Source organism: Eumetopias jubatus, unplaced genomic scaffold (genome assembly GCF_037043125.1).
Source record: "Eumetopias jubatus isolate StellerSeaLion01/CBP00866 unplaced genomic scaffold, mEumJub1_p1.0 scaffold_3, whole genome shotgun sequence".
Classification (NCBI taxonomy): domain Eukaryota; kingdom Metazoa; phylum Chordata; class Mammalia; order Carnivora; family Otariidae; genus Eumetopias; species Eumetopias jubatus.
In genome coordinates, this window is record NW_028274809.1 from 51,324,255 (window position 1) to 51,338,622 (window position 14,368).

Consider the following 14,368-nt stretch of genomic DNA (forward strand, 5'->3'; position numbering starts at 1 on the left):
AGATTCTTAAACACAAAGTCTTTATTTTTTAAGAGCACTCATGATGTAAACAATTATGCTTACTCTACCATATAACATTAGGATGAAGAGTAATTGAGCTCTTGGATATTTTGAAAGCAAAATTAATTATAGTATTCAAGATCCCATTTTATAAACCTACTTGCACAAATTTATTTCAAAAATGAAATGAGGGCACAACATAGTCTTACATGTTTTCCCTGTGACATAATCTTACGTAAATATTCAGATATTTTCACATGTCTCAAATAGATGTATAGGAAAACTGTTTATGATAATACTCTAGCAAAAGCCCAGGATTGCTATTCCATATTATACTATAATTCTGCTTTTGCCCTATCTAGCACGATCCAATGAAACCCAAAGAGTCCTTGTGGTGCTCAAAGGCAGGAAGACAGAGAGTACAAGGCAGGTGCCAGGGAAAGGGAGAACAAAAGGGAGAAGAGAGAGATGGAGAGGAGTGGGGAGAAATAACATGCCATTAGGTGTGTTGGTTTTTTAAAAATTTGTTTATATTTAGGTTTTATTCACATGTCTTTCAAGTTTCTTTTCTCCAAACTGAAAAATAATTATCTTAATGAGTCTGCTACAACTTATTTATAACTTCCTTAGGAATGTCTTATTATACTCTACTTGAGAAATGAGTCTAAAAGAGTTAGTATTTAACAGAAATACTGACTTTCTGGGCTAAAGGCATGCACACAGTGTATACAATTTTTAAAATTTCTTTTTACTGTGCCTATAATTCAAAATGCCATAAAAATGTTTAATGTCTTTTCCACACTAAATATACATGTTGCCCCATAATTTGCTTCAAAAATTTTAAAGGGGTTATTCAAACGCAAATTATCCTAAAAGCAATGAAGGAGATGATTGCCAACAGTGAATTCACTCCCAGGATGCTGCTGCTGATTATCAATCAAATAATATAGGACTCTAAAGACTAAAGTTTCTTCTACCATCCCCATCCTCACTCTACTCCTCAAAAGTAATCACTTATACTAGTTTAGCGGAAATATCTCTAGATGTTTTCTAGACATTCAATAGATACATGTTCATCTCCTACTCTGTACCATGCACTGTTGTAGGTGCTGGTGATACAATAATGCTCAAAAAAAAAAAAAACAACAGACCAACTCTCTGCTTTCAAGGTCTTTACAGTTTAGTGGATGAAACATAAAGTGAATAAACAAACCAGTAAACATACAACATGATATCAAGTAATGGTAAGTGCTAAGAAGTTGATAGTAGGACAAAAAGACAGAATAGAGGTGTTTACTAGTTGAGTTGGGGGGGGCAGGGAAGCCCTCTTTACCTGAATACAGTGAGAAAATGATCCTCTCAAATATGGTAAGAGAGTCTAAACAAAGCAAACAGCAAGTGCAAAGACCCTAGAGCAGAAGTAAGCCTGGCAGGGTTGAGCACAGTAAGGAGGTCAGTATTGCTGGAACAAAATGCGTAAGGGGAAACTAGTTAGGAGATGAAGGTAAAGACAGCGCTTGTGATGAGCTATGTAGGACTTCATGAATTAGGCATTGACAAGGTCTGACTCTAAAGAGGCATTCTGGCTGCCGAAGAGAGACTAAAGGGGGTCAGGACAAGAACAGGGAGACCAGTGGGAGGCTACTGCAGTTGGCCAGGAGAGAGATGATGGTGGCTTGGCTTCTCTCTCATTCATTGCTGGTAGGAATGCAAAACGGTACAGCCACCTTGGGATACAGTTTCGAAGTTTCTTTAAAAAACGAAACATACTCTTACCATATAATCCTACCATTGTGGTCCTTGGTATTTATTCAAATGAACTAGAAAAGTCTGCATACAACTATTTATAACAGTTTTTTTGTAGTTGTCAGAACTTGGAAGCAACCAAGATGACCATGGTTGAATGTATAAACAAACTAATATATCCATACAATAGATTATGATTCAGCAATAAAAAAAGAGCTATTAATACATGAAAAGACAGTTTGGTGTTTAGACATAATAGCTACAAAGGCATTTTAGTTCCTTGCAAATGATTTTTATATTTCAAACCAGAAGTACAAGTGATGTTCTCTATTAAGTGAATATTAATGTAATGCAGAGTTGTGCCTTTGTCATCTATCGGATTTATAATCCATGCAGGTAGTTACCACATAGTGTTCATGAATGATAGAAATATTCTATCTCCTTAGCCTTTATATTATTAGAAAGAGAGAATGAGAGAAAGAGAGAGAGAGATGGAAATTAATTTTAAGGAATTGGTTCACATGATTGTGGGGGCTGGTAAGATGGAAATCTTCAGAACAGGCTGACACTGGCTGGAAATTCTGGCAGGAGTAAGTGTTAACAATCTTTAGTCTGAAAGCAGTCTGAAGGCAGAATTACTTCCTCTTAAGGGAATCTCTGTTTTATCCCTTAAGGCCTTTAATTAATTGGATGAGCCCACTCACATTATGGAAGGTAATCTGCTTTACTCAAAGTCTACTGATTTGAATGTCAATCACATTTAAAAAAACACCTTGACAGCAACACTTAGACTGATCTTTGACCAAATACGGGCACTATACCCTAGCCGTGGTTAACACATAAAATTAACCATTGAAGAGGTATTTGTTGCTTTTTCAAAATTTGCTTTTAGTTATAGAATAGCATATCTCATGCCTTCCTCTTTACACACTCCTTTATTCGTATATCCAAAAATGAATCCACATTACTCTTTCTCCAAGATTATATGTTCATTCCTTCTTAATGAATGGCATCATGCATCATGATTAAGAATAACCATATTACCAGACTCTTAAGTCTCATATCCCTATTTGATATCTCATTTCTGTATGCTGATTTTGTTGATGATCTGTCTTGGATAATTTATGAGTTTAGAACATACAGTCTTAAAGTCATCAACATCAAATTTTCAAAGAATCAATTGACCTCCATTACAATGTGTCTGTCATTCTACTTTGAGTAGCAGATAAAACAAGGCAGCAGGAGAATTCTTGGAGCTTGGTGACATCACAGGATTACACCTCAATGACTCCCATTCCACCTGTCCTGTTCTGTGGTTTTATCTGATCACTAGATAAGAAATAATGGAAATAGCATAAGCCCTGAATTTTCAGACCATGTAGTGTAGTGACTTGCTGCAATGGGCTAAATGGGCTAAAGTGGACAAAACGCAAAAAAAAAAAAAATATTTTGCCTGGGGTTACAATGTCAGTGTATTAAGGATAAATCAAAACCACCCAAACATAAGTTCCAAAAGAAAGTTAAAAAAGATACAAAGTAAGTATTAATCAGCATTAACTTCCAGTTACTTAAGGCTCTTCTATCTTCATACGTATACATGTAGTTTTATAACTCCAGCACTTAAGATGTATATATTTTCTCATAAGTCATTTCATAAATGCATTTGTGTGGTAATACCATGAAAAGTAAATATTGGCAAGTGACTGTGCTCTGAATGTTTCTAGAAAAAAGCAGCACATAGAGGTCATCATATAACCTTTTTTTTTTAGTTTTTTTAAATTAATTAATTTTTTTGATGTAGTGTTCCATGATTCATTGTTTGCGTATAACACCCAGTGCTCTATTCAATACATGCCCTCTTTAATACCCATTACCTTTTGAGACTCTTTCTGGCATCATTGGGTGCTGGTGGGTGGGCTTTCTACCTTTTTTGCCCTTTCCTTGGTTCCTGCCCTCTCAAGTTGGTGTGACTTGTCCTGGAGGCCTTAGCACACACTGTCATTCTGTCTTCTTTCCATCAGCTTATGATCCCTGGGCTTCACTCTGTACAAAGAGATTTACCTAAGCGAATGGAACCCCAAAGCCAAAACTAAAGTGCGCTAAAAATAGCTCTGAGTTATCGTGTGCTGACACGGATACAACAAAGTCAAGCGACAGACAAAGATGGCCTGTGTTCTTCCCAGAGGCAAAGCTCAATCTCTCGGTAGAGTGTTTTGTCATTTGTGGGGAGTCTTTCACACTGTCTTCCCTGTTCACACCTTTAGGAAGTTCTGGATCACTGGAGCTGACCATCCTTAACGGCAGGTTCTACACCCCTCAGTCCAGTCAGTGTTGTCTATCTGGAGCTTCTAGAGGACAAGACAGCGCGGTGGTTTCACTCCCATTCACTCCCCCCTCGTGCATTTGATTTCCTCACCTGCACTTCTAAACACGCCTGGTCTCCACCCTCAAGACAGCATCCACACTTAACTCAGGGTGTCTCTCTCCCACTTCTGCTGGCTCTGTCACCTAAAATGAGCTTCCAAAATAATCTATTTATCTTTTTTCTTCACTTTTTTAACCTGTGATGTTGATCTCAGAATGAATATCTTTTAGAGTACTTGATGAATTGTTCTCTAAAATTTAGAGATAGCACTCAAGTAACACATGTGAATGACTTTTGTAGACTCCGAGGCCTTATGCAAGCAGCCTGTGCTAGCTCTATTATATATAAGCAAGATTAGTAAATGTGAGACGACTTTGATAGCTTCTACTCCTTGTTTTCTTTCCACTCCAGTTGCCTCCTTCCATAGCAGACACCTGCGTATGAACTCTCTTCTCCATTTTAGTACTTTTCATTACCAGAATAGTGTATGAATTGGTACCTCCAGACCGGTATCACGGTATCACGTTTGGTAAGCTGCAAAAGCTTAAGTCCGTTAGTGCTTGCCTTTAGAAGATGATCAGTTTGAGAAATTCAGAGCTTTTCAAATGTTAATCCAATCATTTTTCCTTTCGTTTTTTTTTTTTAAGTAGTTCGTATTAAGGGATGATCAGAGAGTGATTTGCTATATTTTCAATCCTATTGCAATGTTTGTTTTGTTATCAGATTTTCTTCACTTTTTCCTAAAGTTTAATCTGTATACATTTTTGTAGAAGACTGCTGGATACTGAAGATGAGCTCAGTGACATTCAGACAGATTCGGTCCCATCAGAAGTACGGGACTGGTTGGCATCCACCTTCACAAGGAAAATGGGGATGATGAAAAAGAAATCTGAGGAAAAACCAAAATTTCGAAGCATTGTGCATGCTGTTCAAGCTGGAATTTTTGTGGAAAGGTAAGTGGAATTGTTAGTACCTCAGGATGATAAAATTTGGAAGGCAGGAGATACACTCACCATATCAAAGTTATATGAGTCAAACATTTTACTTATTGAGGAACACTTCAATTATAAGTATACCCAGAATGAGCAAATTTAGAACTTTGTTATGAATTTGCCTTAACAAAAATGTTTTGTCCTGGGTTTATTACTTTTACTTCTTTTAAATTGACATAAAGACTGGGGCGCCTGGCTGGCTTAGTTGGTTATACATCTGCCTTCGGCTCAGGTTATGATCTTAGGGTCCTGGGATAGAGCCCCACTCTGGCTCCCTGCTCAGCAGAGAGCCTGCTTTTCCCTCTGCCTACCACTCTACCTACTTGTGCTCTCTCTCTCTCTCTGTCAAAGAAATAAATAAAATTAAATAAATAAATAAATAAATAAATAAATAAATAAATAAATAAATAAATTGATCTAAAGACTAAAAGCAAGGGTGCCTGGGTGGCTCAGGCGGTTGTGTCAGCCTTCGGCTAAGGTCATGATTCCAGGGCCCTGGGATAGAGCCCCACGTCGGGTTTCCTGCTCAGCTGGGAGCCTGCTTCTCCCTCTCCCTCTGCCCTTCCCCCCTGCTCACGCGCGCGCGCGCTCTTTCTCTCCCTTTCTCTTTTTTTCTCTCTCTGTCTCACACACATGTGCAAATAAAATATTTTTTAAAAAGGAAAGACTAAAAGCAAAGACTTTTGAATGGCCAATGCCCTCAAATGTACCTTTGTGAGTAACTGTTTAAAAAATTATAGCATGTTCATGTGTTACACAACTAATTTTATTTGCATAAAATGTAACATTTCATAAAACAAATTCTGTACTACATACCAAAATCAAACAGGCCTTTCTCTGCATTGAAGCAAAAAGACTGTCCTCTTTCCATCACGGGAGAAAAGCTCCTTATGTCGGCTTTTGAAGAGCTTTTGACATTTCTGTCACTGAAGCAAGGAATACTTGATGACCCCTAGATGCTCCAAATCGAATCACCATAGTTTCTCATGTGAAATACATGTTAATGTGGCCTAATTTTATATGTGTTTAGCCCTTTAAGAATACAGCCTATTTTTCTGTCTCGGAAACAAGATGTTCCAGAATTAAAACTAAATAAAATACTTGAAATAAACATGTTACATCTGACAATTTTTGAAAACTAGTTACTAGAAATTGCTTAGATTAAAAATATTGCATTATATTAAATTATATATAAAAAGATGAAACATTTTCTAAACTAATAAAATTGAGGAAGAGAGTTTTTTTTTTTTGTCAGTGTGCTTACATTTAAGAGAGACCACATCATTTTTCATCTTCTGAGATTTCTATTATTTCTAATGGATATTATATACTTTAATTTTCCTCTGTTAAAGGAAAAATAGGAAACACATTTGGATTCCTAAAAATGTAAATGAGAATGCATTGCAAGAAATATTTGATGCCATTTAAAAATAAAACTACAGCACATAAAACTTGACGTTTCTTGTTTTGTGCTTCTGCTATTCACGATAATAACCACTCAGTGATTATTTAAATTATTTCGAGTATTTATTAACCATATTTAATTGGCTTCGATAAAAGAATCCTCATAATAAGCAATTTGATTAGTGTGGTGAGGTGATACCCACACCCCCTTATAAGGTGCATAAACTGGTCTCAACTCTGCCAGGTGGGACCAGAAGTCTGCAATAGGGAAGCAGGGCTGGCGAGAAAGAATATCCATAACCATGTTGCCATTTTTTAAAAAAAACAACTTAGGAAAGTGTATGACAGTTATTTATTTTCATTAACACCAAATTGAAAATATCTCAATAGTAGTTCAGAAAGTCAGTGAGAGAATCACCAATAAAAGAGAATATGTGTGATTTGCTGGAAGAATGTGTATTTTGTCTTTTTCAGGAAAATACTGTAGAACTTGGCAAACTAAAAAGGTTGCAAACTGTGGGAGTCAATTTCTATTTCCATCCAGTAAAAGATTAAGATTTCTGTAAAATATATTGATATGCTAAATTTTCATTTTTTTCATAAGCTACATAAAATATTTTATTTAATGGCCTGTAGAAATAGCAAATATACCTAAGGTAACTAAACTAGCAAGCAGTCTTGAAGAAATCAGTAAGTTACAAACATATGGAAATGAAATCTCTTTAATTACTCTTGTGTCCCCATTAGGAGGTGCATAAAAATAGGGGCATATGTTTATCTTGAATTTTCAAAATGATCATCTTCAATTTTGAAAATTAGAAAGCTTTCCTGAGTATTCTCTCAAGTCTCCCCTCCACAAGACTCCGTGCCTCCGCAGGTCCTGGCAATTCATTACCCAGAGATACCTTGAATCAGTTCACTTTCCCATCTCCCCTCCTGCAACCCCAGCCCCCAGCTCTGTCACCTGCCATCAGAAATATGACAGTAGCTTTCCAGTTGGGCCCCCCATTTCCTCAACTGCCATTTCCAAACAAGTCATTCTACAGTGACGTTTTAAAATATAAATTAGTCCTTGTCACTCCTAAGCTTAAAACCATCTGATGGTTTTCCATTTCACTTGGTATTAAGGGCGACTTCTCTACCATGGTTTTTCAGGATTCGGCACCTTTTTACCCTCTTGCCTCATCAAATGCTACCTTCATTTTTGAGCGAATATCTATCTTGCTCTGATTTCAACCCACATCCCTAACTCTTTCTCCCCGTGGGACCATAATGCTGTTATTCCCTCTACCAAAAATGATTTGCCCTGCCCTGCTCCTGGATGGCCCTTCCTGTCTTTCCAGATGCCTTCCCTTAGCACTCTGTACAGTGTACATCACTTTGTCTACCCTGACCGGTGGTTTACCTCACAGCAGTGAGTGCTGCTTGTTATCATGTATTTTTTTATTTATTGCCCCTCTTCACTGTTCAGTAAGCCTCACGAAAGCAGCAACTGCCTTTTTCTTGTTCGCCACTGGTCTCTTACCTAACGCAGTGTCTGAAATAAGATAGTTTTTGGTTTTTGTGGAGTTTTTTTGAGTTTTTGAATTACACATTGCAACTCTAGTAAAGACTTCCAAAAAGAGTCCCCCATATTTCCAGTTGGACATTCACCACTTGCAGGAGCCCAGGAAATTCATTGTTCTTTTTCAGCAGCTTGTAATATATCCGTGATTTACTCAAGTGTGAGGTGACTGTGTTAAGGTCTCCCCCACACGGATTCTGAACTGTCATCTTCATTTTTTTTTTGTCCTAATATTCTATTCCTTATTACAGGATTAGAAGTTGATAATGGGGAACTTCCTTCATTTCCTCAGAAGGACAATCTTCTTGGTCTCGCTTTACATTCCATGTAATGAGAATGCACACTGACATTCATTCCTCAGATGTAGTCCAGGTCTAAGAGATCAGCACCAGAGTTCCCACAGAGCCCTGGGAGCCCCAAAGAACCAAGAATTGCAGGCAACAGCCCTGGCTGCAGAGTAGTGAGGACAGTAACATTAATAATAATAATGGCTTTCTTGTATTGCGCATTTATTATATTACGGTAGACATTTATATCATTTACTCCTCACAAAAAGCTTATAATTATCCTCATTTCACAGATGAGTGACATTAAATAGCTTTCCAAAGGTCACATAGTTAGTGAGTGGCTAGTCTGTGATTTAAAGCATGTCTTCTCTTTGCTACATCCTACTGCTTTTCTGTGTCATGAAGTCACAGGGATTGAAAGTTACTTAATTTTTTTAATTTCTTACTACTGATTATTGACCTTATTTTCCTGGACCATTATCCTTTTATTTTCCCTGTCCCTCCATTTTTTAGTAATGATGACTAGAAAAATAGATAGAAAAGACTGTTGTCTCCAAGAAAACCCACACAATAACTAAATATCATTATTGACAATAATTATTTTCTGGGTCTGTTATAGTGCAATTACCAATTTCCTTGCCTGCAAGACTACAATAATTATGCCTATCTCAATGGAGTAATTAAGTATTTTTATTTATAAAATGCTCTGAAATCTTCCAAGGGAGCTAGAGAATAAGGATAATTTTTTATTAAAGCCAATTACCCACATTCAAAAATTATTCAGAGTTATTTAAAATAAACATTAAATGGAAATAGTGAAATAAAGTAATAAGATCTCTGTGATAAAATGAGGGGATACTTTACCAAGGAAGCCTAGGCTAAAGATATACGTAAATGAAATTTTTTAATTCTGAGCTTTCAAGAAGTCAAGATTAAAAAGAGAAACATGAGAGGCGCCAGGGTGGCTCAGTTGGTTAAGTGACCATCTCTTGGCTTCGGCTCAGGCCATGATCCCAGGGTCCTGGGGTGGAGCCTCGCATCGGGCTCCCTGCTCCGCAGGAAACCTGCCTCTCCCTCTACCCCCTACCCTCTCTCTCTCAAATAAATAAATCTTTTAAAAAAGAGAGAGAGAGAGAGAGAAACATGAATTATTTGGCACTTATTCTCTTTAAAAGAGAGGTTTTACATAGACACTAAGTAATGTGTCTTATGGATTTTTAATCCATAAGGTACATGGAATCAAAAAGGTTAGTGTCTAGGGGTGCCTGGGGGGCTCAGTCAGTTAAGTGTATGACTCTTGGTTTTGGCTCAGGTCGTGATCTTGGGGTCGTGAGAGCAAGTCCTGCATTGGGCTCAGCGCTCAATGTGGCTTCTGCTTGAGATTCTCTCTCCCTCTCCCTCTGCCTCTACCACTTGTGTTCTCTCTCTCTCTAAAATAAATTTTTAAAATCTTAAAAAAAAAAGTGTCTTCTGTAGTGGAATAATTCTGAATAAATTCTGAATAAAACTGAAATAAATTCAATTTTATGAAATTGCAAAATATTTTCCAAATGACTATTTCTTATATTGACCTCCCTCATATAAATTAATGATATAATCATTAAATTATGACTTTGTTCAGGCATCTTGGGAGAAGTTACAACAGTATAGTCTAGGAATGTAGCTTGCCAAAGGACTAACAATATGAAAATGAAGGGAAATGATTGATAGTTAATTCTTTCTTCCCAGGACATTGGGGAATGAACCATGCATCTTCCAGTTCTGAATAGAAGTCTATGCTGTTCTTACACATTGGGATATCACATTGGTTTTCTTGTCACATGAACTAATGGAAGAGTTTCATTTTTTTGGTTTATGTCATTTTGGTTGCCCATCAGAAGATCCAGCAAATTACTGATTAATAAAAATACTTTTATTTGTACTATTATAAAAATTGAAATAACTTCGTTCTGCATAAGGTTTCTTAATTTTTATTAAAGGATAATTTGAACAAACTTCAGCAATTTTTGTCAATATGGTCTGCCCTAGTATTTTTAACTTTAAAAAAAGGAAGCTGTATAAATTCCGATGATACTACATATTCTCTCTTATAATTTCCATTTTATAAAAAAAAGAAGAAGAAGAAGAAAGAAATCCATAAAGGAAATATTTTAATGACATTCAGCTTCCAGACCAAAAATTTTGGCACATTCATGGGTGCAAAACAAGAATATTCTTCTGTCATTGATATGGTGGCATGCCAGAAAGCTCTGTTGCATATACAAAGGACAGTCTCTTTTAATAGGACGAAGCAAAGAAAAAGATGTCAATCGTATTGACTTAATAGGGTGCTTGTGTGTAGACATATTCACATTAACATTTGTCACATTGTAGATTCTCAGTAAATGGTGACCATATTTATTATTGTTGCCAAAAGAAAGCCTGTAACTAATGATAAAAGGTGAACATGCCAAAAGTAATCTTTTCCCTTATATTTAAAAAATAGTTGAAAACTTTGAGTAAATGAGTCTTATATATACACACTTATTTTTCTTTTTCAGGATGTACAGAAAGTCCTATCACATGGTTGGTTTGGTATATCCAGAAGCTGTCATAGTCACATTAAAGGTGAAATAATTTCAATTATTTAAATTTTTCAAATAGTCATTTTTTAAAAATCTTCTTAAAATGGCTGGGAGAAAATGAGAATAGGTCTTTGCTGCAGCTTATGCATTGGTACGTGAAAAATACTACAGCCATTCACAACATGTCATGTGTTCCAAATCATGACACATTGTAGACTTAAATGAGGATTGATTTACACTAACAAACTATGTCAATGCATATGCAAGTGTGTGCACACACGTATGTGTTTTTTTTTCTTCTTCATGCTTTATTTAGGTGGATCTTGAATTCAATTTTGAGATGGCACCAGGACTTGTCAGAATATACATATTTTCTTATGTATATATTGTGGGAAAGTTGCATGCACTAAAAAAAAGATGTTCCAGGACAAAACTTATATGAAAGAAATTTCTTTAGAATTTTAGGTCTGAGAACATATACAAAGATAAAATTAAGAAAGAAAGCAAAAAAGATATTCATCTCCCTTATCTCTGCTTTTTCTGTGGCTGAGGCCCAAATGCAGTATTAAATGTTAGAAATAAGTGGAGTCAAAACTCTAAAGTGGTGAAAGTTTTTGGTTCACTTGTCTCCACTGCCTGTGTATGCATGAGCACTGTTCCTATTCTAAGCTCATCATTCAACATCCCTTATTTCTTTTTATCATTTAATTTGGGTGGAGAAATTCAAGTTTGTCTCCTCTAACAATTTCATGGTGGTTTTCCTGTATCACCCAAGAATTTAAAGGACACTGGCAACAGAATATCCTGAGTTGCTTTATTTTGGGTTTATTAAATTCCTTTTCTAGTTTAAATTTATATTGCTATTTATATTATATTCTTTTGTTAATTTCCTTTTACTCATCCCCTTTGCATTTGTTTTTTTTTCTCCTCTGCTGCATATTAGACTTTAATCTTATTTAAAAACGTAGTTTTTCTTGGATACTTTTTTACATTTATGTTTCTAAAGCTATAAAAAAAGACAAGTATATAAGTGAAATGTCAAATTATAAGATATTAATTACTCCTTGGATCTTGTGAGATTTGATTTTGTCAACTGTAAGCAAAAATATTACTTATTTTTATTTTTTTATTTTAATAACCTTTACTTAGAAACGAACACAATATTTTCGTATGAGAGAAAGTAAACACTTTTCTAAAATATGGTATAAAAAATGTATAAACTAATAGGTTGAGGGAGGAAATATCACCAGTAAAGAATATTTTTAGTTAAATAGGGGCACCTGGGTGGCTCAGTCATTAGGTGTCTACCTTCGGCTCAGGTCATGATCCCAGGGTCCTGGGATCGAGCCCCGCATCGGGCTCCCTGCTACATGGGAAGCCTGCTTCTCCCTCTCCCATTCCCCCTGCTTGTGTTCCCTCTCTTGCTGTCTCTCTCTGTGTCAAATAAATAAATAAAAATCTTTAAAAAAAGAATATTTTTAGTTAAATAGTTCTTACTTCCTGAGATACCTTCTTGTCTTGTTTGTTCTCAATGAAGCATCTGCAGTAGTTTATAAATGTAAATCATCATTGTTGATAAAAATCCCCCAAAGTGGAAAACTAACCTTTTATTCAGTGGGAAACCCCTAGAAGGAACTATAAATAGCAGCCTCCTAACAATCTGAACTAATTCTTTGGAATTTGATAAAAGATATTTTGGCCTCATTTGAGCTTTACTGATGGCAAAATGCCTTCTAACATAACCTTCAGAGATTTTAAATTTACAAACAGATAAGGCAAGTGTTTGGGAATCAAATCATGGCCAAATGGAAGGAATTTAACAAAGGCATACAAGCAAATAAAAAAATATCTTATTGGTGTTTTCAAGTATTTAAAAATACCACTTGAAGTTGCTATTAATACTTTCAAAAGCAGTATTTTTAAAGGAGACTGTTTGAATACTATTTATCAGATTCTCAGTTTAGTTTCAGCATGTTATAGTACAGATCGTTGGCCTCTGTAAAAAAAAAATGTATTAAATGAATAAAATTCTAAATAATCCCAGCTCAAATTCAAAATTAACACACAGTTTTTAAGGTTGCCCTATTTAATACTGAACCAGCTGTGTGTATGTAAACACACAATTTGCTAAGAGTTTCTAATAATTATTAGAACTGACTGTTGTATTTCTTCAAATTTTTAAACTTTCAGTGATTTTTTTTAGTATTGGAGCTCCCACTTTACATGAAAACCTCCTTAGTGTATAGGATATCACTTGTTACAAGTCCATTTTGTGAACCCCTCGACAAGTTTTCAACCTGGAATTACCTAAAGCAAAAATCATGAGGTAGCTGGAATGGTTTGGCATAGTTCTCATTGCTTTCTCTCCCACCGGCAGTGGATTTTTTCCAAGGGCATGTATGTGTTTCCCTATAGGCCTGGCCACTTCCCTCAGGAATCGCCTGAAATGCTATAATTACTTTCCTCCTCCTTCTCAATCAAAAGACTCACTTCCTTTTCCTTTCCATCTGTCCCTGGAGGAGAGTATAAACGAATCAGCCAAGGTTAGAGTGAGTAATAAGGTAGTATATACTCTATCTTTCTAGGGTATTTGCAACTTAAAAGAAGACATAAAATATCAAAGCTTTAAATCAAAGGATTAACTCTTATGGTGGAATTTCAAGCCATGTAGAAAGTAGTGGGTGGGAAAGAGAAGTTGGGGCTACTTTCCCCTATCCCTCCATTAACATCACCCACATAACCTGTAATTCTACCTTAAAATGAAGCCCACTCTGGGCAAGTGATTTATGGCATGAATTTGAAGAGGGATTGAGAATAAGATCAGTATTATAGTGTTATCAGGTTTATTACATCAGGTTTGATAACTTTGGGATTAAGGGGAAGATTTTAGCACTTACATTACGCATTAAGGCCTCACTTTTGTGAACCCATGGATACTAAGTGGCTCTGTCATATCAGACACTGGAAAAAATATAGTCCGATGTTCTAAATTAAAATGTGACCTGCTAAATCTACAATGCCTGATCTCTCCAAGAACTTTTCATAGAAAGAAACAACTATATAATATTGTCATCTGAAGCATTTACTCCTTTTTTTTACAGGATGTTGATAAATGGTCTTTTGATGTATTTGCCTTAAATGAAGCAAGTGGAGAACACAGTCTGAAGTTTATGATTTATGAACTGTTTACCAGATATGATCTTATCAATCGTTTCAAGGTTAGAAACATGGAACAAAAATGAAATGCTCTTAGAATTAGTTATCTGAATGAGAATGAAAATGCAGAACATCGAGTCATTAATCAATGCATTTTATAATGTTTCTAGTTGGCAGGTCACAGAACTAGGGGGATGAGTTCACCACATGATATAGCCATTTTCCACAACTCACTGACATATAGCCACATGGACATCGTGAGGCCATTATTGCCTCATTCCAACAAGATA

General features: G+C 35.9%; 1 protein-coding gene across 1 annotated transcript in view; it reads left to right on the forward strand.

The window, feature by feature from the left end:
* PDE1A (phosphodiesterase 1A) overlaps nucleotides 1–14,368 on the forward strand; it is a 311,354-nt gene that overhangs the window by 238,907 nt on the left and 58,079 nt on the right. Inside the window, exons 4-6 of the mRNA XM_088022094.1 lie at nucleotides 4,882–5,064; nucleotides 10,899–10,965; nucleotides 14,024–14,140. Of these exons, the coding sequence (XP_087878220.1) occupies nucleotides 4,882–5,064; nucleotides 10,899–10,965; nucleotides 14,024–14,140 (367 nt within the window). The remainder of the gene's footprint in view (nucleotides 1–4,881; nucleotides 5,065–10,898; nucleotides 10,966–14,023; nucleotides 14,141–14,368) is intronic.